This window comes from Rutidosis leptorrhynchoides, chromosome 2 (genome assembly GCF_046630445.1).
Source record: "Rutidosis leptorrhynchoides isolate AG116_Rl617_1_P2 chromosome 2, CSIRO_AGI_Rlap_v1, whole genome shotgun sequence".
Lineage (NCBI taxonomy): Eukaryota > Viridiplantae > Streptophyta > Magnoliopsida > Asterales > Asteraceae > Rutidosis > Rutidosis leptorrhynchoides.
The window spans coordinates 412,812,288-412,836,518 of NC_092334.1; the positions used below are offsets into that span (position 1 = coordinate 412,812,288).

General features: G+C 39.6%; 2 protein-coding genes across 2 annotated transcripts; both read right to left on the reverse strand.

Annotated features, from left to right (window-relative positions):
• Window positions 1–1,755: 1,755 nt before the first annotated feature.
• Window positions 1,756–4,260, reverse strand: LOC139889152 (cytochrome P450 CYP82D47-like). The gene is made up of 2 exons (XM_071872117.1): window positions 3,281–4,260; window positions 1,756–2,244 (listed from the first exon to the last, which is right to left on the reverse strand). Exons 1-2 carry the CDS (start codon window positions 4,211–4,213, stop codon window positions 1,756–1,758), a joined length of 1,422 nt encoding a protein of 473 aa, XP_071728218.1. The 5' UTR covers window positions 4,214–4,260.
• A 4,298-nt stretch (window positions 4,261–8,558) lies between these two features.
• LOC139889153 (uncharacterized) lies at window positions 8,559–10,734 on the reverse strand. The gene is made up of 4 exons (XM_071872118.1): window positions 10,535–10,734; window positions 9,372–10,364; window positions 8,796–9,093; window positions 8,559–8,696 (listed from the first exon to the last, which is right to left on the reverse strand). The coding sequence occupies exons 1-4, from the start codon at window positions 10,732–10,734 to the stop codon at window positions 8,559–8,561; spliced, it is 1,629 nt and encodes a 542-aa protein (XP_071728219.1).
• Window positions 10,735–24,231: the final 13,497 nt, after the last annotated feature.

Below are 24,231 nucleotides of genomic sequence, written 5' to 3' on the forward strand. Positions count from 1 at the left end.
TCTGGTTGAATTGCCAGAGGGAGAAACTGATGTTCAAATGGTGGTGGCTCCTGGTACTTCAAAAGAAATAGCACTGTCAGTAATTCCTTTACAAATTGATTATAGTTTTAGTGAATTCTTTTCTAAACAGGATGAGCTCAAGCATTCTGTTGTTTATGATGATTTAGAGGAGGGGGAGATCCCTCACAACTTCACCAGAGCTGAGCTGGACGAGCTGGTGCGTCTAGAGCAAGAAGAAGCTAAAGCTGCTGACGCACAGTCCGATGATCCTCCATCAGAGGATGATTCTTTTGGCCCTGAGATTTCTAAGGATATCGATGATGGGGAAGTTGATGGTTTAATGGAAGATGTTACTTTTGAAGAATATCCTACGTATATGAATGATAGGAATGAAGATCTTCCTGGTTTTGAGGAGTTGTTTAGAACAGATGACGAAGTTTTGAATCGAAGGTGTAAAGAGAAAGAGAGAACTGAGGTTTTGCCTGAAGGGTTCTTGCCAGTCAAGTATAATGATGAGGTTGCTGCGAAGTTAGAAGCTGACTGGCGTGATATTTTGAGGATTCGAAAGTATTGTGAAAAACCGAAGCTTGAGCCAAAGTATTTGAAGATGATAAATTTGAGGAAAGGTGCGAAAGGAAGGATCTTGGCCTGGGCATACATTGAAGAATTCAACATGTTTGCAATTAAACGAGAGTTTGGAGTTGACTACATCAAACATGGTCATGAGTTCAAGTCACTGCCGTATTTTGAGCTTATGCAGATTGCCAGGTTAAAGATGTTGTATTGTGGAATGAACGATCGCTCATCATTGTTGGTTAAGAAAGTTCGAATCGCGTACAATTCGAATAACTGGAAGGATTTTAGACCACAGTATCCGAGGATTAAGTACAGGGTTGATCCTATTAATGGAGTATCTCGACAAATTTTGAAGTATAAGCCGGCAAAGACTATGAAGAAGGTTCCGTTAAGAAAATTGCCGCAGAATTGGAGTCAGAGATTTCGTTGGTGGTTTTATGATGATCGTTCTGAGGAAGCTGTGATTGTTTTAGATAAGCTGAAGGAAGATGATATCGATTGTATTCGTGTGTTGGATCCGATCTGGTTAAGGAACTGTACCGAAGCTGATATTTTTACTTTGTACTATAACCGTATGCTTTATCGTCGTGAAAACAGGGTACAGGCTGAACAGTATGTTAAAGTGGCTAAGCTGTGCTACTTGAACAACATGGTGATCGATCCGTATGATGACTGAAGACTTATGGAATAGAACTAGGTCTTAGGGGGAGTTTGTTGGTGCATAAATCCCGAGTTCTATTACGTTTATTGTTCTATTTGTTATGTACTTGATATTTCAGTCATATATGTACGTGGACACTTATATTTTGTATTTATGATGCTTAGTATAATGTCGTGAATAGGTCAAGCAGTCAGTTGGCTGCTCAAGACCATCGACCGATGGTAGGGACCATCGGTCGAGGGACTGTCACCATCGGCCGATGGTCGCTGTATTTAGTATAAATACGGGTTTCGTGGTTTTGTGTTAGGTTACACACCATAAACCCTTAGGCCGTCGTATTACTTGCTGCTAATCGTCCCAAAACCCTTACCAACCGAATACACAGTCTTAGGCATCGATTCTATCAATTATTCATTGGTTAATTCGATCCCGTTAGTCTAATACGTATTCGACTCATTCTAATTAGTGTTTCCGCCATTAATCTAGATACAACGTATGATCTAAGGTCCAAACTACATCTACATAGCTAATGTTAACCGCAAAGTTTGTAGTGCAAGTAACATACCAGGACACATTCTTCTACCACTTCCAAAAGGAATTAATTCAAAATGGTTGCCTTTGACATCAATATCCTTTTGATTTGTCATGAATCTTTCCGGCCTAAATTCATAAGGATCAGACCATATATTTGGATCACGATGAATTTTCCATAGGTTTAACAATAAACGTGTGCCTTTGGGGATATGGTAGCCGCTCACAACACAATCTTCGATGGACTCATGAGGAACTGCAAGAGGTCCTGCTGGGTATAAGCGCAATGTTTCTTTGATGATGGCATCTAAATAGACTAAGTTCTTCATGTCGGACTCCTCTACTGGTCTCTCCCTTCCAACATGCTCATCAATCTCATCTTGGGCGATTTTTAACGCCTTGGGGTTGTTAAGTAGTAAAGATAAAGCCCATGTTAAGGTTATCGATGTCGTGTCCGAGGCTGCCGTTAGTATCGCCTGCAAATTCAAATTATATGAAAATGTTAGGTTCCTTATTAATAAAATAGAATTAGGATGGTTCAAAATCTGAATATATGGAAAGGTTTTGATTGAATAAGTACCGAATGACAATAACATGTTTGATAACATTATTATAATGTTGTTAAATTACTCCATTATCATTTTACATTTTACATTAGTAAATATTTCACGGTCCCATAAAAAGAGTCCATATTACCATTTATATATGTTCCAAATTAAATATCTCTTTTACTCAAAATAACAATATAAGATCGGTGAAACTTCATTTCTACCCTTTTTATATATAAAAGTTAATAAAATATTTACTCATATTTTTTTTATCCGACTTACTTTTTTAAGGAATTTAATCAATTCAGATTTAGATACCATGTTAAATGAAAGAAAAAATAGACATTTTAACAACATATCTTAAATTTAACTTAATTGTTAGGGGATACTTTTTGTGAGACGAAGGAATTATAAAAATATAAGTGTTATGGATATAAGGTAAGAATTTTTTTAAAAAAAAAATGAAGATACTTAATGGTTAATGGTTAAGAGATAGAATGGTTCAACACACATTTTTGTTTCATTCAACCTCATTTGTCATTCATAGATTATTAACAAACACGGTGAATGCTGAACGATTCAGCATTAATAGCTGAATCATTTGTTAAAACACAATCAAATACAACCTTAGAACTCCACGGTGTTAATTTAGGTGATAAATGTTGCGACAGCGACGAATATACACTGATGGTTGTGGGGTAAGACCTCAGTACTTTTGAAATTTTTCTGACAAAATACTACTCAAATATTACAAAACACCACTAAATATAAACATGGAACTCCATATATTTTTAACAATGATTTTTTAGATCTGAATAGTCATTTTCTGGAAAAGAAAATATTAATATGTACCACTCAAATTATATTAATGTGTTGGGAACAACAACAAATTGAACCCTTATATATCAGCAAATATATAGTTACTAATAGTAATATAGATCAAGGTTGTTTGAGCTTAATTTACCAGACATGAGGCTTTGATAACGGTATCATGATCAAAACCTGGAAAATCTTGATCAGTGGCATCTTGAAGAATCGAAATCAGCACATCCATGAAGATTTGGTTGCCTTCATGTTGCTGTCCTGTTTCTATCTTTTTCTTGTGTTCTTCTAACCATCCTCCAAATATGTTGTCCATTTCTTTAGCTACCTTCTTCATATCTTTCTCATATCCACTAAAGTCGAAAACCTTCATATAAGGAATGAAATCAGACATCACAAACACGCCCAATAATTCGAAAAATTTCTTTACCACATTTTGAAATCTAACCCCTTCTTCATCGTCAAGTGGAAATCGCTTTCCCACAACATTTAATATCAAGTTACCAAACCATTTAGTCATATCCACCTTTACCATATCCGAACCTTCGTTTTGTTTATTCGTAACCCAAGCCTCATAGATATCGTTCATGGAGGCTTTAAGTTCAGAAACTCGAATATGTCCTAGCATCTCAACTCGTCGTTGAGAAAGAACCTCGAGCATAATAACTTTGCGAACTTGGCGCCAATAATCCCCATAAGGGGCAAGGCCAAACATAGCATAGTTGTATCCCATGAGTTCTACCCCCTTTGATTTAGGTCGACTAGCGAAGATCTTATCGTTGGTCGTATAGCACTCTTTGGCTATGTCCCCATTACTGACCACCAAAGCTTGGTGAACTCCAAGTTTGATGGTGAAGATTGGGCCATATCTATCTGCCATGTCACCTAAAACATGGTGCGGTAATCGAGATCCACCGAGAAGGTGTAGGTGTCCGATTATAGGCCATGCCCCCATGGCTTTAGGTGCAAGTTCTTTCTTCTTCACATCTCTCTTTTTGTCCAAACTTAAAGATATTATAACAATAGCTAAAAAGATGGCTGCTATAAATGTTAAAATTAAGAGATTGAACTCCATTTTTTTCTAGTTTAATTTGCAGGTTGATAGTAGATCTAAAGGCCGACTTCCTCCACCTTTAAACAATTGTTGCATTCTTTTATTTATTTTTAAATAACATAACATAAATAAAGTTCACAAAAGTTGAAAAGTTAATTTGAAATACTCCGTAATAGATAATAATATAATATAATATGGGTGCTTTGAAAAAAAGAAAAAGGATTGAATAAAAAACAATATTGGCGGCCACCGCACCAACTTTTCCCTTAGAAGTTGATACTTACACACTACATTTTAATCTATCTATATTTTTGTCTCATAATTTTACAGTTATGCTTTTAAAAGGTTGAACTTATATTATTATTATTATTCTAAATATAATTAAAGGTATAATAGTAAATTAGGTGTAGATGGATTAAAAAATGATACGTGAGGATCATCTTCTTTTTCCTTTTTGCCTAGCTGCTCTGCACTTTATTTTAGTAATTTAGTTGTCTTTTTCAGACGCTCACAACGGCTGTCACTCATAAAACATCGTTAAAAGAAAGTTTGAAGCTTTCTTATTTACTCTTTATTATAGTTTGAAGTTTGATGTTTACATAAAACATAATATAATTATCATAATATGTGTTTCATGTTAGGGTTATTGGACCCAACAATAAGAGTGATTTTCAGAAAATCACCCTCCTACAATAGATAAACGAAGATAATAATAAAGAAAATAAGAACGCGATAATTTAACGTGGTTATATGTAATCAACAAGTTGATTACTTTAATCCACGGACCAAACTAGAAAGATTTTATTGATAGTTTTTAGTGATACAATGTATGGGTTACAATAGGATGTTTATATAGGCAAAAACTCAACAAGGAAACAGCTTAGGGAACAAGAAAATTCGATTCTGGAAACTTCTCTCCGTCAGACCCGTGTCGTGATCGCGACCCATGATCAAGCATAGAATAATCGGGTCGGGTTCGGTCCATGCTTGACATCAATGAAGGGGGATTTAAGGGTCGATTGGGTTTAACTCTCCGGTCCGGAGTATCGTGAATAACCCCCTGCGAGATGAGGATCTCAGCGGGGGTGGTTAAACATAGACCCACCATCGACGGGTCACCCGGTTAGTGATGGCTCGTGCTGGGAATATGGTTTATGTTCGTAGAATGTTACATGTATATCGAGAGTAACTAGTGATATGCTGTGAGTCCGGTAGCGCGGGTATAGAACATGCTATGTAAATAGCGCAACTAGTCCGTACGTGGGTACTAAAAATAGTATGTCAGTAACTTCCCAAAAAACGGATCTTCTGCCTTGTGATTCGAGTCCGTTATTCATAGCTACAGTGATGTTTGCTTATTGGAGCCACGTGTTCCATGTTGCTTTCTTGTCTGTACTACCTGGTCGTTCAGTGGAGGGGACCAGGGAACAGTACTATTACTTTTTGCTAGCTGTCGGTCCTTGTTCAGAGATCGTGGTAAGTACAGGACATGTCATCTTCGTGTAACGTGCTATCCTAACCTGGCGCACACTAGCGCACATTTACTTGCGCCTGAAGTGCCAGAGCGCGAGGGATATGCACATAAGGTGCAAGTGTGATGCGCAACACGAGCCAATCGGGTATGCGTATCATTAAGTCCCCCCAGTTCGATATTATGCGCAAGCTTTGCGCATGGTGTCGAACTCAACTATTATTAACTCCATAGCAGGTGTGACGTGATAGCTGTCACATCACCTGTCCTGTCGTATTAAATTCAAACCTTCTTTTCCGTACATTTTTTGACACATGTACGATCAAGATCATTTACAATCGTCCTTTCCCCTTCTATAAATAGAGCTTTCTTCATTCATTTTTCACTTTTCCTACTTTTCTCATTTCTAACATGGCTTACTGCGCTGATTTTTCTAATGTTGGTTCCATTCCTTCATCTATCTCGTCCGAGTATGTAGCGCATATCGCGAAGCGCTATCCTCTCATGAGATCATTGTCACCCATTGTTCCTGGTCGCTTAGATCGAGCCAATTGTTCCCCTGGAGGGAAAATGACCGTATATAGCGTGGTTTTCGAGCGGGGGAATATGCACATTCCACCCACGAATTTCATTTTGCGCGTACTTTCTCATTTCAATATTGGTATGGGTCAGCTAGACCCTGATAGCGCTTGTCGCCTTGTTGTCTTCCAGATGTGGTGTAGGGCGCATGATTTTGTCCCTACGGTGAACTTGTTCAAGAACATATTTTCTTTTGAACGGCTCGATACTGGCTGGTTCTCTTTTCGCGACAATGTCCGTTTTACTGGTGAACCACTAGAGGAAAGTCCATCGGACTGGAAAGAACGCTACTTCTTCGTGGATGATACCTTCATTCCCCTAGAGATCTCGAATGTGAGTTCCTGGCAATATGGTTTTGACAGGAGCTTAAATACATCGCCACCTTTGAGTTCAAGCGAAAGGTCAATGTTGGATAAGTGCGTGGGTCGCGCTTCCCTTACATGCATATAGCAACAATGTGCTGTATGCTGGGGGAATATCCAAACATTGGTCAGATTCCAGTTACTATCCTCAGTTAGTCGCCATTTACAAGGTACGCATAACTTTTTACTTTCTCCTCTTTTACTCCCTCCTTAACGCCTTTATCTTTTGTTGACAGCGATTCCCTTCTCCAAGTATCTTGAATTCTCTTCTTCCGCGTCTGTGGTGGTGGACCGTATGCCTTTGGGGAAAGGTTTCTCGGCTAAGTGTCCTGTTACCGCAGCTTCTACTTCTGGTTCTTCGCGCAGGAAGAAAAAGAAGAAGGTTGCAGCGCAATATGCTGATTTGCCCAAGCGATGTCCCCGTGGGAAACTTGTTCCGTCACGCAGTGATGCTCCTGATTCAAAGAAGAGCAAAAGACCGACCACTTCTTCGTCAAAGCGCACTCGTACTGGTATGCTCCTCGTTTTGTTACTTACTTTGCTTACGCGTTGATGTTACCCATCATTATTATTCCTACTCAGATGACGGGCGCGGGAGTAACGCGGAAGGGGGCGTGAACAAACCTAACCCGTCCTACATTCAGGTTGATAGTGACTCCTCCGTTGAAAAACAGCGCCCTAACTCGACGGGGTCTACTAAAGGTAAGAATGTCCAGGGCCCCGGGCTGAGCAGTGGGTCTTCCGGCGACGAAATGTTCATAATGAGGGACACCACAATGCGCCTTTGCGGCAAGCTTGAAAATGCGCAGCAGGCCAATAAAAAGATACAGGCACAACTAGATTGCGCTAACCACCAAAATAGTGATCATGAGGAAACTATCCGTGCGCTTAGGGCACAGTGCGCTGAATCGGAGCGACGAGCGTAGTCGGCTGTTCAAGAGTTGGGGGTGTTAAAGGCGGGTCTTCCTCGTATAGTGCATCATGCTTTAAATAGCGACGCTATAAATGATCGCTATGAGAGTGCCTTGAAATCTATACAGGATGTTGAGCGCCTCCACTTTTGGGATATCGTGAAGGAGCATATTCAGGTGCCCACCGTTCTTCCTAAAGCTATCCAGGATTTCCTTATTCCTGAAGCGCGCAAAGCCTCTAGGGAGGCTTGCAGAGCCTTGCACCACATTTTGTACTATGTGTATTTTTGGAAGAAATAAAAAATGTATTATCGTGATGTAAACTTGTGATACACCTACTGCTCGTATTATTGCTTTGTTATTGATAATCATCGTTATTTTATACTCTTGACGTGTCGTCGCTAATCTTTATGTGCGTTGATGTGCACTCAACACACACTCGGATCGCACGCTCGTAGTCGCGTCAAAGAGTCTTCCAAACGTTAGTTTGGGACTGTGGTCAAGCGCAACCAACGCTTTTTTGTTTATAGTCATGACTTGCAGATCCCTAGGTCTGCTCGGGTGGAACTAGTCAAACCAATGACCGTCGCTCTTCGGTAAAATAATCTAGTCTGTCGCCAAATAGACTTCTGCCACGCGGGAGCTAGGGAAAGTCATCCCTTAAGTAGGAAAAAACGCGCTAGTATTCTACTCTGCGTGCGCAGTTCAAATCATAGAGTTATTCAGCTCTGAGAGGTACATGAAATCATAACCGAAAATGACCTAATGCTTTAATATAATCAAAAAATGATTTTACAATAGTGCAGCACACGGTTGACCTACAAAGGCGCATTGTTTAGTAATTACATGTAAATCTAGACAAAGTAGGTGAGTGATCAATTCTCCTATTTTCTATATTACATGTAGCATTTTTTAAGTGCGGTAGCACGCCAGGTCCGCTTGATTGGATTTCTCTTAAGCTCTGCCAGTTTGTAAGTTCCAGTGTTACTGATCCTAATGACCTTATAAGGTCCTTCCTAGTTTGGCCCCAACTTCCCAGTGTTTTAGGCCCTGCTTGCTTCGTTGTCGTGCCATACAAGATCTCCTACTTTGTAAGTTCTTGCCCTCACGCGCTTGTCGTAATATTTTGCAATGCGTTGCTTGTTGCTGGCCTCGCGGATTGCTGCCATTTCCCTACGTTCCTTCGCATAATTCAGATTAGTGCGCAACCTTTAGTCATTTTCACCCTCACTGTATGATAGGACTCTTTCTGTCGGGATGGTTATTTCTGCTGGGATTACCGCCTCTGAACCGTATACCAAACTGAACGGTGTCTCTCCTGTGCTGTTCTTATGCGTTGTTCTGTGTGCCCATAGGACCTTGGGTAACTCATTCACCCATCCGATGCGCTTAATTCCCAACCTTTCTTTGATGGCGTGCACAATATCTCTATTCGTAACCTCACATTGGCCATTAGCCTGAGGGTGCGCAACGGAGGTGAAACGTTGCTTGATGTTCAAATCCTGGCACCAGCTGCGGAAGGGGTTACCTTCAAATTGTGTACCGTTGTCGCTGACAATTTCGTTAGGTATGATGAACCTGCATACAATGCTTTCCCAAAAAAATCTCTGATCTGTTTACTGGTGATGGTGCGTAGGGGTTTCGCTTCTACCCATTTGGTAAAGAAGTCGATAGCGACCACTAGGTATTCCGCGTTCCCTGCGCCCTATGGGAAAAGTCCGACTATATCTATAACCCATTTGTAGAACGGCCATGGCGACGTGATGGGTATCATAGGGTGTTGCGGAGCCCTACTAACATGTGTGTGCAATTGGCATTCTTGGCAAACTCTTATCCTCTCTGCTGTGTCAGCGTACATTCGGGGCCAATAATACCCTAGCAGTTTAATCCTCTCAGCGACTGTCCTCGACCCAGAATGTAACCCGCAAGACCCCTTGAGAATCTCGTCAATAATCATAGCAGCCTCTTTGGGTCCCACGCAGCGTAGGGATGCGCCTAGATAAGATTTTCGATATAGGATTTCCCCTCGTAGTTCGTAATTTGGCGCTTTTACCCTGATCTTCGTTGCTTCATTCTCTCCTTCGGGTATAGACCCAGTCCGCAAGAATTCTATGATGTCTATCATCCAAGTCGCTTCTTCTTCTTCAACGGACGCAATCGTTGTCTCCGGCTCGATGGATTTCTTGAAAATTTGCTCCACTAATATCTTCTTTTCCAGATGGTTGAAGGTGAGAGCTGCCAGCTTACTGAGTATATCCGCCTTCTTATTCTGACTTCTAGGGACTTGTCTGATCCTGAAGTCAATGAATGTATCAGCCAGTGAGTGGACCAGAGCCAGGTATGATTGCATAGATTTGTCGTTGGCGTCGAACGTGCCGTTTATCTGGTTGGCGACTAACTGCGAATCCACGTAGGCTTGTAGCTTTTTTACTCCCAATTCTCGGGCTATACGCATCCCTTCCAGTAGCGCTTCATATTTAGCCTCGTTGTTTGCCACCTTAAAGTTGAACCGCAGCACGTATGTATGCTCTTCCCGAAGCGGACCTTTAAGAATTAGACCTGCACCAGCGCCCTCAGCGCTTGCTGCTCCATCGGTATATAGCTCCCACAGTTCTGTAGAAGGCGCGAGGAGTTGTTCAGGGTTGCAGATTACTGGCATGTCAGCGGCTGTTTCGGCCAGATAGTCAGCCATCACATGTCCCTTAATAGTGCTTCTGGCGCAGTATGCGATTTCATGCTCGCCCAGCTCTATCGCCCATTTGGTTAGCCTCCTCGATATTTTCGGCTTATAAAGTAGTTGCCGAATAGGCTGGTCAGTGAGTACCGTAATCGGATGCGCTTGGAAGTACCTGTGTAAACGACGGGAAGTGACGACGAGCGCGTATACGAGTTTTTCTATGGGGAGGTAGTTCAACTCGCTTCCTGATAACCCTCTTCTTCTCCAAAGCTACATTTGGTAGGTTTGAGCTTCATATTGATGCTCCTGAGCGTGTTAAATGTTTCGAAAATATCTGCTAACAATTGCTCCTCGGTGTTGCTTTTGATGACGAGGTCATCAACATACGCCTCAAGGTTGCGTCCAATTTGTTTAGCAAACGATGTATCTATAGTGCGCTGATAAGTAGCACCCACGTTTTTCACTCCAAAGGGCATTTTAGTGTAACAGTATATCCCTTGGTCTGTGTGGAACGCGGTCTTCTCTTCATCTTCCTCCGCCATTTTTATTTGGTGATATCCTTTGTAGGCGTCTAGGAAACACTTAAACCTAAAACCTGCGAGTGACTCAACTTTTTAATCTATCTCCGGCAACGGATAATTATCCTTGGGGCAGGCTTTGTTGATATCTTTAAAATCGATACAGAGCCTCCACGTTCCATCGGACATGGCTACCAACACGGGCTTAGCCACCCATGTCTGGTAGTTCACTTTGCGCAGTATGTTAGCTTTTACCAGCTTATCAACTTCTCTACGCAACCATTCACTTCTTTCGGGTGCCATTAGCCACTTCTTCTGCTTGATAGGGGTCAAATTGGTGCTATCGCGGAGATAATGCTGCGCGATCTCTCGCGGTACTCCGGTCATATCGGCATCGCGCCAACAGAATACATCAGAATTGGAAATGAGTATATTCCCCAGCTTCTCTTTAGTTTCACGTGTGAGGCTTCTCCCTATCTTTACCTTCTGTTCCGAATATTCGGGATTAACTACAACCCACCACTCATTCGCGCCTTTTTATTCAGGAGTAGTGCTTCCTTTGTCAGTAATGGATGCGCACAGGGCGTCCAGCGGCATTGATTCGAGGGTGGCGACCCCTTGCTCTGTCAGGAATCGGACCATCTCGTGGATTGTAGATGGTATGGCGCCGAATTTTTGAATGGAGGTTCTTCCCAGTATAGCATTGTATCTAGAATACGAGCGCACTACACAAAATTTTATGCTCTCAGTGTGCTTTTTTAATTTGTCCTTGCTGTCTCTCAGCTCCAGCCTCAAGTCTAGAATTCCAATGGGCCACGTTGATTTTCCTGAAAACCCGGACAAGGCCGTGGTCGGAGGCTTGATGGATCACCTCATCATTATGGGCAACTGTCGAAAGCAATGCTCGTACATGATGTCAACACTACTGACATTGTCCATATGAAGGCGCTTCACGCCATGACCTGACTCGGGCAAGTATCCCTGTACTACAATGGGCGCACATGAAGTGTTGAACGTTCGGATGGCGGGGAACGATATCTCTGTCGCCTCCGAGCTTCTGCCAGCGCTGGCTTTGCACTTAGTTCCTAGTTGTTGTCAGTAATTGGCCATTGAATGCACTTATCTTTTCGTAACGGATGCCTGTATAGAAAAAATAAATGAGTAGTGGACATATACAGAAAAGATCAAATCAAAACCTTTTAACTTGTATGTCCCACGGATGGTGCTAAATGATCAAGCATAGAATAATCGGGTCGGGTTCGGTCCATGTTTGACATCAATGAAGGGGGATTTAAGGGTCGATTGGGTTTAACTCTCCGGTCCAGAGTACCGTAAATAACCCCCTGCCAGATGAGGATCTCAGTGGGGGTGGTTAAACATAGACCCGCCAACGACGGGTCACCCGGTTAGTGATGACTCGCGCTGGGAATAGGGTTTATGTTCGTAGAACGTTACCTGTATATCGAGAGTAACTAGTGATATGCTGTGAGTCCGGTATCGCGGGTATAGAACATGCTATGTAAAGAGCGTAACTAGTCCCTACGTGGGTACTAAAAATAGTATGTCTGTAACTTCCCAAAAAACGGATCTTCTGCCTTGTGATTCGAGTCCGTTATTTATAGCTACAGTGATGTTTGATTATTGGAGCCACGTGTTCCACGTTGCTTTCTTGTCTGTACTACTTGATCGTTCAGTGGAGGGGACCAGGGAACAGTACTCTTACTTTTTGCTAGCTGTCAGTCCTTGTACAGAGATCGTGGTAAGTACAGGACACGTCATCTTCGTGTAGCGCGCTATCCTAACCTGGCGCACACAAGCACACATTTACTTGCGCCTGAAGTGCCAGAGCACGAGGGATATGCACATAAGGTGCAAGTGTGATGCGCAACACGAGCCAATTGGGTATGCGTATCATTAACCCACGTATCAAGGTCATGAAGCCTAGTGACAAGACTTGTTTTTGTTCTATCGTTATGTCGCGACTGCAACAACTTTATCCCAGTCGCGATCCACCCGTGTTCGCGAGTCTCGATTTTTTGAATCTCTTTCACCACTCTAATAATCTCCCACTTGAAGGAGTATTCACACAAACCCAATCTTCATAAACCCAACACTTCAACAAACTAACCAAGCTAGTCGAACCACCAGACATACCGCCAAAATGCCATTTGGTACACGCACACTCATCACATACGTCGAATGAGTAGACTTTCGATACAAGGTCTTCAAGACTTCTTGTTAGATCGAACTATCATCTCTCTATTTCTCTTGTAGGTCATCTTCTCTCATCAATTCATGAGAAGACCGGTTGAGGCAATGCAAAACCTGAACTTGTCCGTCGTCACCACCTTAGTAAGCTTATCTACAGGATTCTTCGAACCAAGGATTTCTTCAAAATCTAAGTACCATTGATATGACTACAAAGATACGGCCGAAACGGACGATTTTATTCGTGCGATGTTATCAGGTCGCAGGACTTCAGAATCAGTGGATTAGAGTAGCGATCAGTGGTTTATTTATTTATATTGTGCGGGGTCTAAATTTACTTTTAACTTTCTAATGTAGAAGGTGTAAGTTAACCTAGGGTCGTGTTTTTGAATGGATTAACGAATTGAAGATCAAGTGGATAATTGTCTTTTATTTAAATTACCTGGATAAAGGATAGTATTTGGTTTAAGCTAATAGTCCTAAATGCGGAAAAGTAAATAAAATGGAAGGATATCCGGAGTATGCAGATCAGGGAAATGTTGACCAAGATATTAGTTTGGGTTAGGGAAAGGTAATTATACTTATGTTAAGGCTTTGTTTGGGATGGTGTAGATCTAGTTGGATGAGCCAATTACACAAACCTACTTATCTCTAGACTCTCAGAGTTCTCGTTGAGTAGTGAAAAGTATGTCACTTGGTTGTATAATTGAAAGGTAACTATACCTCGGAGGTTATCCTTAGTAAAGCACTAGGTTTATTAGTGAGTTGAGTTCTAATCCTAACCCTCGTTATCAGTTTAGTTAACTGAATAACAATGTGCCATGTTGATTGAACACTGATCACAAACGAAAGGAGTCCGTTGGGTTAAGTTGATAAAACCTTAATTAAAAACTAACAACCATTTCATCATTACAATTGATATACTGGAAGTAAAGCAGATAGAAACCTAGCAGATACCTAAACAGTTGATATGACTTAGTCCTAGGGCAACAATCAAACAAGAACATGCAATAGGTTTGGATCATACACTCAAGGCACTAGCTAGATCTTAACAGCTCCTAAGAGGTCTCCTTGGAACAGTCAATAGGCATACTAGGTCATTCATGTCTCAATTCCTAAGTTCCGTGTCCTAAAAGCGCTTTAAATGCCTCTCGGGAACTCCGACCATACCGAGTTCATAGAATCTTCAGATACAGTATAACCAGGAGTCTTAATCCTATGAAGTAGGTAAGTTCATATAGATGGACAAATCCTGATCACAACCTAGGTTGGTCAATCCTTAAGATGCTAGCATATAAATATATCAGACTCACAAGTTCAACATAAGAATAGCAACCGTACTAATTTAACATAACTACGCTAACCCAAACTTCTATCATGGCAACATATAGATTAATTAAGCTAACATGGTAATATTGGAACACATTATTAAACATAAAAGGTAAGAGTACATGTTTAGTACAAAAGACAAGCGTTTCGGATAAAAACCTGAAAAGGCTGAAGAAATCTGCCCGAGATCGCAGGGACTCGCCGGGATATCGTCCGGAAAATAAAAGCTAAGCTAGCTACTACTAAAAACTAACTAAAAGGCTTGAAAATATAAAATGAATTGTAAATTGAGTGTGTGTTGAAATGGATGGAAAGAGCCCTTTAAATAGACTTGAATTTTGCCAGCAAACGGCTGGCAGGCCGTTTGCTGTGCCTGTTTGATCAGATCAGCCGTTTGCTGTGCTCGTTTATGCTGGCCATGTGGCAGGCCGTTTTCCATATAGGCAAGCCATTTGGTAGGCCGTTTGGCTTGCCTGGTCAGCTGAAATCTCTGGATCGTAACTTGATTTCTTATCTTTCACCGTTTTCGCTCTAGATTCTTCGTTTTAGCTCTGTTTTACTTGATTCTTTTTGCATCGCCTTCGTAATTACTTGATCTACAAAATCAACCGACAAAGCGATTATTTTTGCGATAAAGTTTGAAACTTTATGGATTTAGGGCCCAATATCGGGGGTAAAAACGTGACTTTTTGGCCGATATCAAATACCCCACACTTAGCTTTGCTTGTCCTCAAGCAAAAAGCGGGAATATAAGGTTCTTTCTAATAGATTCTTCCTCGCCCACCCTTGTATCCTTTTATTATGCCTTCATCAGAAGTCGTCACATCTTTCGAAAGTATTAGAGAAAGTTTCGAACTTCGATGGTTTTGGTTGCTAGATTTCAATCGCGTCCATAGTGAAAAAGGCGTACTTTCCAACTCTCAGATGTAGAATATACATGACCAGGCTTCTTACTAGCAGATCACTCATATCACTCAAGTGTTTAGGGGTGCCCTAATCTAATTGTATTATCGCTCAGAAGCGAGTTCTGTAACAGTTCTCATCATAGGCTTGGTAAAGCATCGATATCTCCACCGGTTAAGTAAGGACGTCACTAATCTTCCTAGGCATTCTTTTAAGAGGAAGACAGGTTATAGGGTTGGTTGAGGAGTTTATGGAATGGTGAAAGGTATCCAGATCTTTTGATTTTTAGAGAGAATTGATAGATTTTGATTCTTCAGAGTATCCAATTTTTGGATAGAGAATGGCTTGAATTCCGTAAGAGTTTCTTCGGAAGATGCGGATTTTGCTAAGACTTTGTCTAGAATTTTTCTTGGCTCTTCCGGCAATCCTTCTTTGGGCCACTTCTCGAGTTTTCTTGCCTTTATTTAGAGACTTTGCTCTTCATCATCATTTTTTTTGGCATACCCTTTCTTCATAACTTTTGTTATTTGTTCCTGGTGCCCATAGAGGAAGTGATAATTCACCGAAAATAGCTCTTTGACCTATCAAAAACAGTCAGGGGTTCAGAATTTTTTAACAAGTGCTTTTGAAGCGAATTTGATCGATCTATCTCTTCATTAATCTCTGGATCTTTTGATAAGCGAAAAGGAAATGAAGGTGAATGGGTAGTGTATATTGGGAGTGAATTTGGGGTGGATAATTTTGATTCATCAATTCTTTATGTGAGTTGGTCGGTTTAAATTGAGTGGAGTGGAAACGAAAATGGATGGCTTTTTGTCTTCTCTATTCGGAATGATTTCGGAAGGAGTATCGCACCTGCACCACGTATGGTGCTTACTAACCATTGGCTTTGAAACGTATGTCAAGACCAAATTCTAACTTGAACAGTACACCGGCACGCACATCAATTGAATTGACAAAGTACGAAAGATTTGATGGGTCGTACAGATACTTTGGGTCCAAGAGTCCTCATTTATTGGGAGTATGGGTTGTTCTTGGTCATGCGTAGCCTTTGACATATTTTTTTCGAAAGAAATATTTTAACGTAAATCATGAGTTTTAGCTTAATCGTTCCGTTCTAGTAAATGTTTCGAAAACTGATTTCTAGCAATTTTATAGAATCTTTTGGGTAAAACGAGGTAAGAATTTTTCATAATTACCTAAATATTCCTTGCTAGTTACTTTTAGACAAAAAGAATTTTTCAAAACTTTAACATTTTACGGTTACTTGTCCTTAAACCTTTACCTAATACCCCACACTTAGAAGAACATTATCCCTAATATTCTCTGAAATGGAATATTTTAATATTTTAAAAATTAAGAACAGTGTTTCTAGAATCTCCAAGTTTGGTGTGGGGATGACCCCACACTTAGAGGTTTTAGTGCGTGATAATTGAAAATAGATTTGAGGAAAGATTACTTCCTTACGGTCAGGTTACTTTTCTAGTGCTGGGCTTTCCTATGGTCGAGCTCCTAATGCTGGAAAGGACCAGTCTCTTTGATAAAATTCTGCATGAAGAACAAAAAGAGAGTAGCATTTCCACTAGATATAGAACTTTTTATACAATGCTTTTAAAAGATAAAACTAAAAATAAAGTAAAGTAGTCTATGGAATACTATCATGGCCAATGTGTCGATCAGTGTCTACGAAGTATCCATTAGGTCCGAAGAGATCATCGTCATCCTCAAGTCTCGGCAATACTCAAGCGGCTGTTCTACCTCCAACTCAGGACTCAAAAGCATGTCTAGACAAAGGTCTGATGGCAACTCCAGATGTGATAGGCTCGAAAATGGCTCCTCATCGGGGACGTTCCCGGTAATCTCAAAAACCTGGGCCATGAGTGGCTCTACTGAGATAGGCACTGTCACTAAGTGGTAGCCCTCAGGTGGCTCATGAACAGGGACCGTCTCAATGACTGGAGCAGGATAAACAACTAATACAGGTGGCGTGATGGGAGCAGTGTGAGTTGGAACAGCGGCTGAGGCGACTGAATGGACTGAGACTGGAGTGGAGCGCCTGGGAGTATCTTGTCGTGTTGGCTGAACACAGCGTGCTAGTATGAATGACGAAGGTCCTAGAGTACTGTTGGGCATTCCTTCACGCTGAAGGTATACTTTGAGAGCTCGGTAAAGTCTCTGCTGTAGTGACCCGAACTTTTCCATGTTTATATATATTAATTGAGATTGATATTTACATGATTAAATGTTTCCAACATGTTAAGCAATCAAACTTGTTAAGACTTGATTAATTGAAATATGTTTCATATAGACAATTGACCACCCAAGTTGACCGGCGATTCACGAACGTTAAAACTTGTAAAAACGACATGACAATATATATATGGATATACATATGGTTAATATGAGATTATGATAAGTAAGTATCTCCATAAGTATATTAACAATGAGTTATATACATATAAACAAGACTGCTAACTTAAGGATTTCGAAACGAGACATATATGTAACGATTATCGTTGTAACGACATTTAAATGTATATATATCATATTAAGATATATTAAGATATCATAATATCATGATAATATAATAATTTAACATCTCATTAGATATAATAAACAATGGGTTAACAACATTAATTGAGATCATTAACTTAAAGGTTTCAAAACAACACTTACATGTAACGACTAACGATGACTTAACGACTCAGGTAAAATGTATATACATGTAGTGTATTTAGATGTATTAAAATACTTTTGGAAGACTTCAAGACATATATCAAAAAACTCATACTTAACGAAAATGGTTACAGTTACTTTCCCATTCTTTTCTTTCATCAAGAATTCTAGTCGTATTCTTACCCGTATTATACACAGCTTCAAAACGTACTTACTATGGGTATATACCAATATGAACTAGCATGGGATTCCACTATTGATTATGTCATGTAAGACTAATCAATTTTAACTTCTACCATGAGCTAGTCAACTAACTAGAACTCCTTTTAACTCCACTCACCACTCACCAATTACCACTCATCATTCACTCCATTTCACTTCCAATTCTCTTTCTAATTCTCTCTCAACACACATACACACTATTATGAACGTATTTTTCCAGTAGTTAATCATCATCTTCATCAAAAATCACTTCAAGAATCAAGCTATAATCATCATAGGAAGAACACTTCAAGAACACTTCAAAAATCCCTTCAAGTTTACTAATTTACTTCCAAGCTTTCTAATCCATTCCAAGTAATCATCTAAGATCAAGAAACCTTTGTTATATACAGTAGGTTATCTTTCTTATTCAAGGTAATATTCATATTTAAACTTTGATTCAATTTCTATAACTATAAACTATCTTAATTCGAGTAAAAATCTTACTTGAACTTGTTTTTGTGTCATGATCCTACTTCAAGAACTTTCAAGCCATCCAAGATCCTTTGAAGCTAGATCATTTCTTGTCACTTCCAGTAGGTTTACCTACTAAACTTGAGGTAGTAATGATGTTCATAACATCATTCGATTCATATATATAAAACTATCTTATTCGAAGGTTTAAACTCGTAATCACTAGAACATAGTTTAGTTAATTCTAAACTTGTTCGCAAACAAAAGTTAATCCTTCTAACTTGACTTTTAAAATTAACTAAACACATGTTCTATATCTATATGATATGCTAACTTAATGATTTAAAACCTGGAAACACGAAAAACACCGTAAAACCGGATTTACGCCGTCGTAGTAACACCGCGGGCTGTTTTGGGTTAGTTAACTAAAAACTATGATAAAGTTCGATTTAAAAGTTGTTATTATGAGAAAATGATTTTTATTATGAACATGAAACTATATCCAAAAATTATGGTTAAACTCAAAGTGGAAGTATGTTTTCTAAAATGGTCATCTAGACGTCGTTCTTTCGACTGAAATGACTACCTTTACAAAAATGAATTGTAACTTATTTTTCCGACTATAAACCTATACTTTTTCTGTTTAGATTCATAAAATAGAGTTCAATATGAAACCATAGCAATTTGATTCACTCAAAACGGATTTAAAATGAAGAAGTTATGGGTAAAACAAGATTGGATAATTTTTCTCATTTTAGCTACGTGAAAATTGGTAACAAATATATTCAAACCATAACTTAATCAACTTGTATTGTATATTATGTAATCTTGAGATACCATAGACACGTATACAATGTTTCGACCTATCATGTCGACACATCTATATATATTTCGGAACAACCATAGACACTCTATATGTGAATGTTGGAGTTAGCTATACAGGGTTGAGGTTGATTCCAAAATATGTATTGTAGCGACCCGACCAAATCATCATTGACGGCGCCGACTACTTAGGTCCCGTTACGTGGTCGTAGTCCCTATATGAGACTCGTTTGACCAAAATTATGTCGCATTCTTTTGAAACGTATCATGCTTGCAAAGTTTATTTTACCAAACAGATCGACAATGAGTTTAAGTGTACAAAAGTTATAAAGTGTAAATGAAATAACTTGCGACATAATTAGTTTAAAATCACAGTTTGCTATAAATAGCGAAAGTATGTAAACAACATGTTTGAATCCAAAGGTGCTATCACTAGTGTATGTATGTATGCTTGACCCCAAGCAAGAAATCAGAGTGTATGCATGCATGCTTGACTCCAAGCAAGTATGAGTGTACGCGGAAGCATGTATCAAATAGCCAAGTATGAACCTGAGAAACATATAGAAAAATGTCAACGAAAAACGTTGGTGAAATCATAGGTGTTTGTAATAAACGTTGTTTTTGAACCACAAGATTTAGTATTCCCATAACGTTGATTATCAAAATCGTTTGCATTCTAAAAGTATTGTTCGCGAGCACCCAATTATCAAGACTTAACATTTCCTTCCATAGAACCCCATCACAATAGTGTTAGAACATACACTGTTTCTCGAAAATATATTTCATCCATAGACAGTAGCGAACCGTCCGAAATGAGGGTTTGTCAAACCCGTATGGCCACACAATATAAGTTCTCGCTTACACCCTGCAAGTGTAACTAATGATAATCGAATTGAGGATTTTTGTTCTAACTCGCTGTGGAATGTTTGTTTTCCTTGTACTTGTGCTCAAAGTATAAAAGTAAGTAGTACAAAATGTAACAAAGTATATGTCTCTCAGCCCACAATTTAAAAGTATAAAAAGTTGTTGAAAAGGTGGGACTATGATCTCACCTCGAGTGCATGAGTATAAAAGTACTTCACAAAGTAAATGTGTGCATGATAGTTGCTTAGCCTTGACCTAAACAAATAAGTTGTATCAATTAACCGATTACGACACAAGGTCGGGTGAAATGTGTTCAATTAGTCCTATGGCTCGTTACGACTCGATTAAGTAGCATGTGAATCAAATTATCACGTTTCATGCAAGATACAAGTATAGAAGCGAGTTAGAAAGATTGTATAAGTATTCGGTTAAGTTTGGCTAAAAGTCAAACTTGGTCGGGTCAAAGTCAATGAAAAAGTCAACACGTTCGGGTCGGGTCCCGAACTATTTTCCTGAGGTTTTTAATCATATATAAGCATGTTGGTCAAGTTTCATGTTAATCGGAGGTGCGTAGCATAGTTAGAATTAAACGAAAAACGACAATTTTGGACAGCCCCTGATAGTTCATCTGGACGGCGTCCAAAATGGCTGGACGGCGTCCAGTATTGAAGGCCTGGACGGCGTCCAAAAGGCTAGACGGCGTCCAAGTCTGAAGGGCTGGACGGCGTCCAAGAATCTGGACGGCGTCCAGATCTGTATCCAGGCCCTGTTTTGCTGCAACAAAGCAATGCACGAACCAAAACTCAAACAATCCCAATTTATGACCCGCAAATAATCAAAACATGTATCCTATATCATCGGGAAGGTATTTTGACAAAGGATACAACTAACCACATATCATCAATCGAGTTTATCATTTACAACAACAAAAACCTCATCAAGAGATCGTTAAATGTTCATAATCAAAGTCTCAAGTTCGCAAAATGTATTTCATGATTCGGGAATCCAATTTATACATATGATATGCCGTTTTGAAGGTAACGAAACATACAATACAACTAAACACTTACTAACAATGTTTCATGGCATTCAAATCATCAAAAGTCCATTTTAAGAGCTATCAAACCCTAGCCAAGAATCACAAAATCAATAATCATGTTAGTGATATTTTTCCAAATCAACCTACACACCAAATTGAAGCTAGTGATACTAGTAACACAATTAAAACATGAACTTTAACAATTTAACAACATTAACTCATCCAAAATCAAAGATTAAGCACACCCATTTCAATTGTTCATACTAGTTACTCAAAACAATAAATCGAGCAAGTAAATCATATATTCATGCTAGACACGGGCCATAGACACTAACTAACACCATTTCAAATCAAAAACACGAATTTAGAGAAATCTAGAGTTTTAGAAATGTTACCCAAACGAGATGAAGTTGGTATCAAATTGTAGAGGATGAAGAGAGGATTCCAAATACGTAATTTGTTTTGATGTTGGCCTCCTAGATCGAATTTAGATGATGAATGATTGAATTGGGTAAATGTGTGTGTGTTCTTGCTAGAGGAAAAGAGAGAGAGATGGAGATGATTGAATGGTGGTGATTGGGGTGGACTAGTTGACCTAGTCAACTAGTTTGCCCCGTATCAATTTTAGTCCCTCGAGTTTAGAAGCGGGTGCGGGATTTTACCGAACGAATATTTTGAAAACGCTCGAGTAAACGAGTGATGTTATAATTAAGTAACGGAAATATTATGAACGTTAGTCAACGGAAACTACGAATTTAAATAACGAAAGATATTATTTAAAAAAAAAAGACGGCGTTAAAATAAATTTAACGAAAAAATGCGGGATGTTACATTACCTACACCTTAAAAGAAATTTCGTCCCGAAATTTAGTTGGAAGTAGTAGTCGTTGTTTCTTCCTCGAGATCTTGCATTGTCGGTTCTACGAATAAGTAAAGGTACTTCATCGGGCATTTCAACGAACTTTGACATTCGGGGTTTTACGTTGTTTCTGAGTTTGGTTTCATGATTCAAAATTTCAACCGGTTCTCCTAGGAAGGAAAGTTTGTCATCGATAGTAGGTTCGTCGAAGAGGGTAACAAGTCCTGGTTTCGCAAGGCACGTCTTTAAGTTTGATACGTAGAATGTGGGATGTACGGAGACTCGAATGAGTTGAAAAATCTAAACGGCTAGTAACGAGTCCGAAACGCCCCAGGATTTTAAAAGGTTTTGTGTATCACGGATTTAGCTTCCTACGTTTCCCGAAACGGATTGCACCTTCCTAAGGTGCGACTTTTAACGTTACGCGGTTACCCACTTGGAATTCGAGAGGTCCACGTCTAACATCGGCATAGCTCTTTTGGCGACTACGGTCCGCCTTGAGCCTTTCTTGGATTTGAACGATCATAACGGTTATCTCATGAATGAGTCCGGGTCCGGTGGTTTGCATGTCAACTACTTCGGTTCAACAATTTAGAAAATGACAATTGTGGCTATACGAGTTCTCGAAAGGTGTGGCATTAATACTCGAATGAAAATTATTGTAGTACTAGAATTCGGCTAAAGGCAAATACTTTTCTCAAGTGAATTTGAAGTTGATAACGCAAATTCGTATTACGGTTTTCAAGGTTGAATTGTACATGTGCTTTGTTCGTCGGTTTGTGGATGATACGCGGTACTTATGTCTAAACGTAGTCCCGAGACTTTTGTAAGGCACTCCTAAATCTAGAAGTGAAACGAGGATCTCGATCCGAAACGAGGTACATTTCCTTAATATAAATTTGAATAAGTTTGTTAGGACTTGAAAACTTTAGTTAGAACAAGTTTCCTTTTCTCAAGAATTTCGCGCCGCGGAAGATTTATCGTTTTCCAAAAATGTTCGTCGGGACTATTCACCCTCGAGGCGAATACTAGTATAACGTGGAGAGTCCCTCTCTCCATTGAGAGTTTAGAATAAAAGATTTCCTGAACCGGAATTATGAGGGTGATGCAAGAGAAGTTTCTGCCCCGATGTAAGCATAACGAGTAAATTGTAGTTAATCAATAAGACTGTGCGAGGACGAGATAGTATTCATGTATAACGTATGTTTGAAGTTGAAAGAATTCATCATTCATTCGGAAGCATAAATATGGTTCTACAATATTCGAAGGTGTGTCCCCGGTATAGTTGTTGTCAGTACTTTCGGAGTTTTCAGATGTCCAAACATGAATAGATGAAGTCATGTACATGGCACATGGTGGTGATTAGGTTGATCGAGTCCAATCACCATCACGAGTCATTAGAACTTTGGTATGTCTTACCGTAATATAACCACGTTGATCGAGTGTCATTATATTATGCTAACTCATACCTCCATTCCCACATCACTCCATAGATTCAAGTTCATGTCATCGTGAAGACCTAAAATGAACAAAATGTAACGACGTCTCAAACGTGACTCGTATTAAATCGAAAGAATTTCTGCAACTCTAAGGAAGCGTTCCCCGAGGGAAGTGTATAAATGATTATTCACGTCAATGCGGTTCGAGTCAGACAAAAATGTATTTAGGTATGAAAAGAGTAACGAGTCATGATAACCAGTAGTACTCAACCGTAGTGATTAGTAGTGACGACGATACTCACCTAGAGTAGTGATGGTAGTGACAAGAAGTGGTAGATAGTGAAGAACACTGGTGTGGCACCGATAGTAAGTTGAGACGGTGGCGAATAACAATCTGGGAGACAGAGTTCCCGAACAAGTGTGACTAATGAAGTCGTTGTCATCCTTTCGTGTATGAATCTTGAAATTAACGTGGTTTACCAGAAAGTGGCAGAATACCGATTCGTATGATGAAAGTTTGGTATCATTAAGAAGTTTGCCTAAGAATGATTTAAGTATAATGCACAAGTAGTCAAGTAAGTGCTATCTATAGCAAATGTATGTTAGAATGCAATGGCTAACAATCCGGTTGTAGTCTAGATTCACTAATGCGTCCTAACGACTCTGTCAGACACACTAATACATATCCTAGTTCCCTACAACCAACG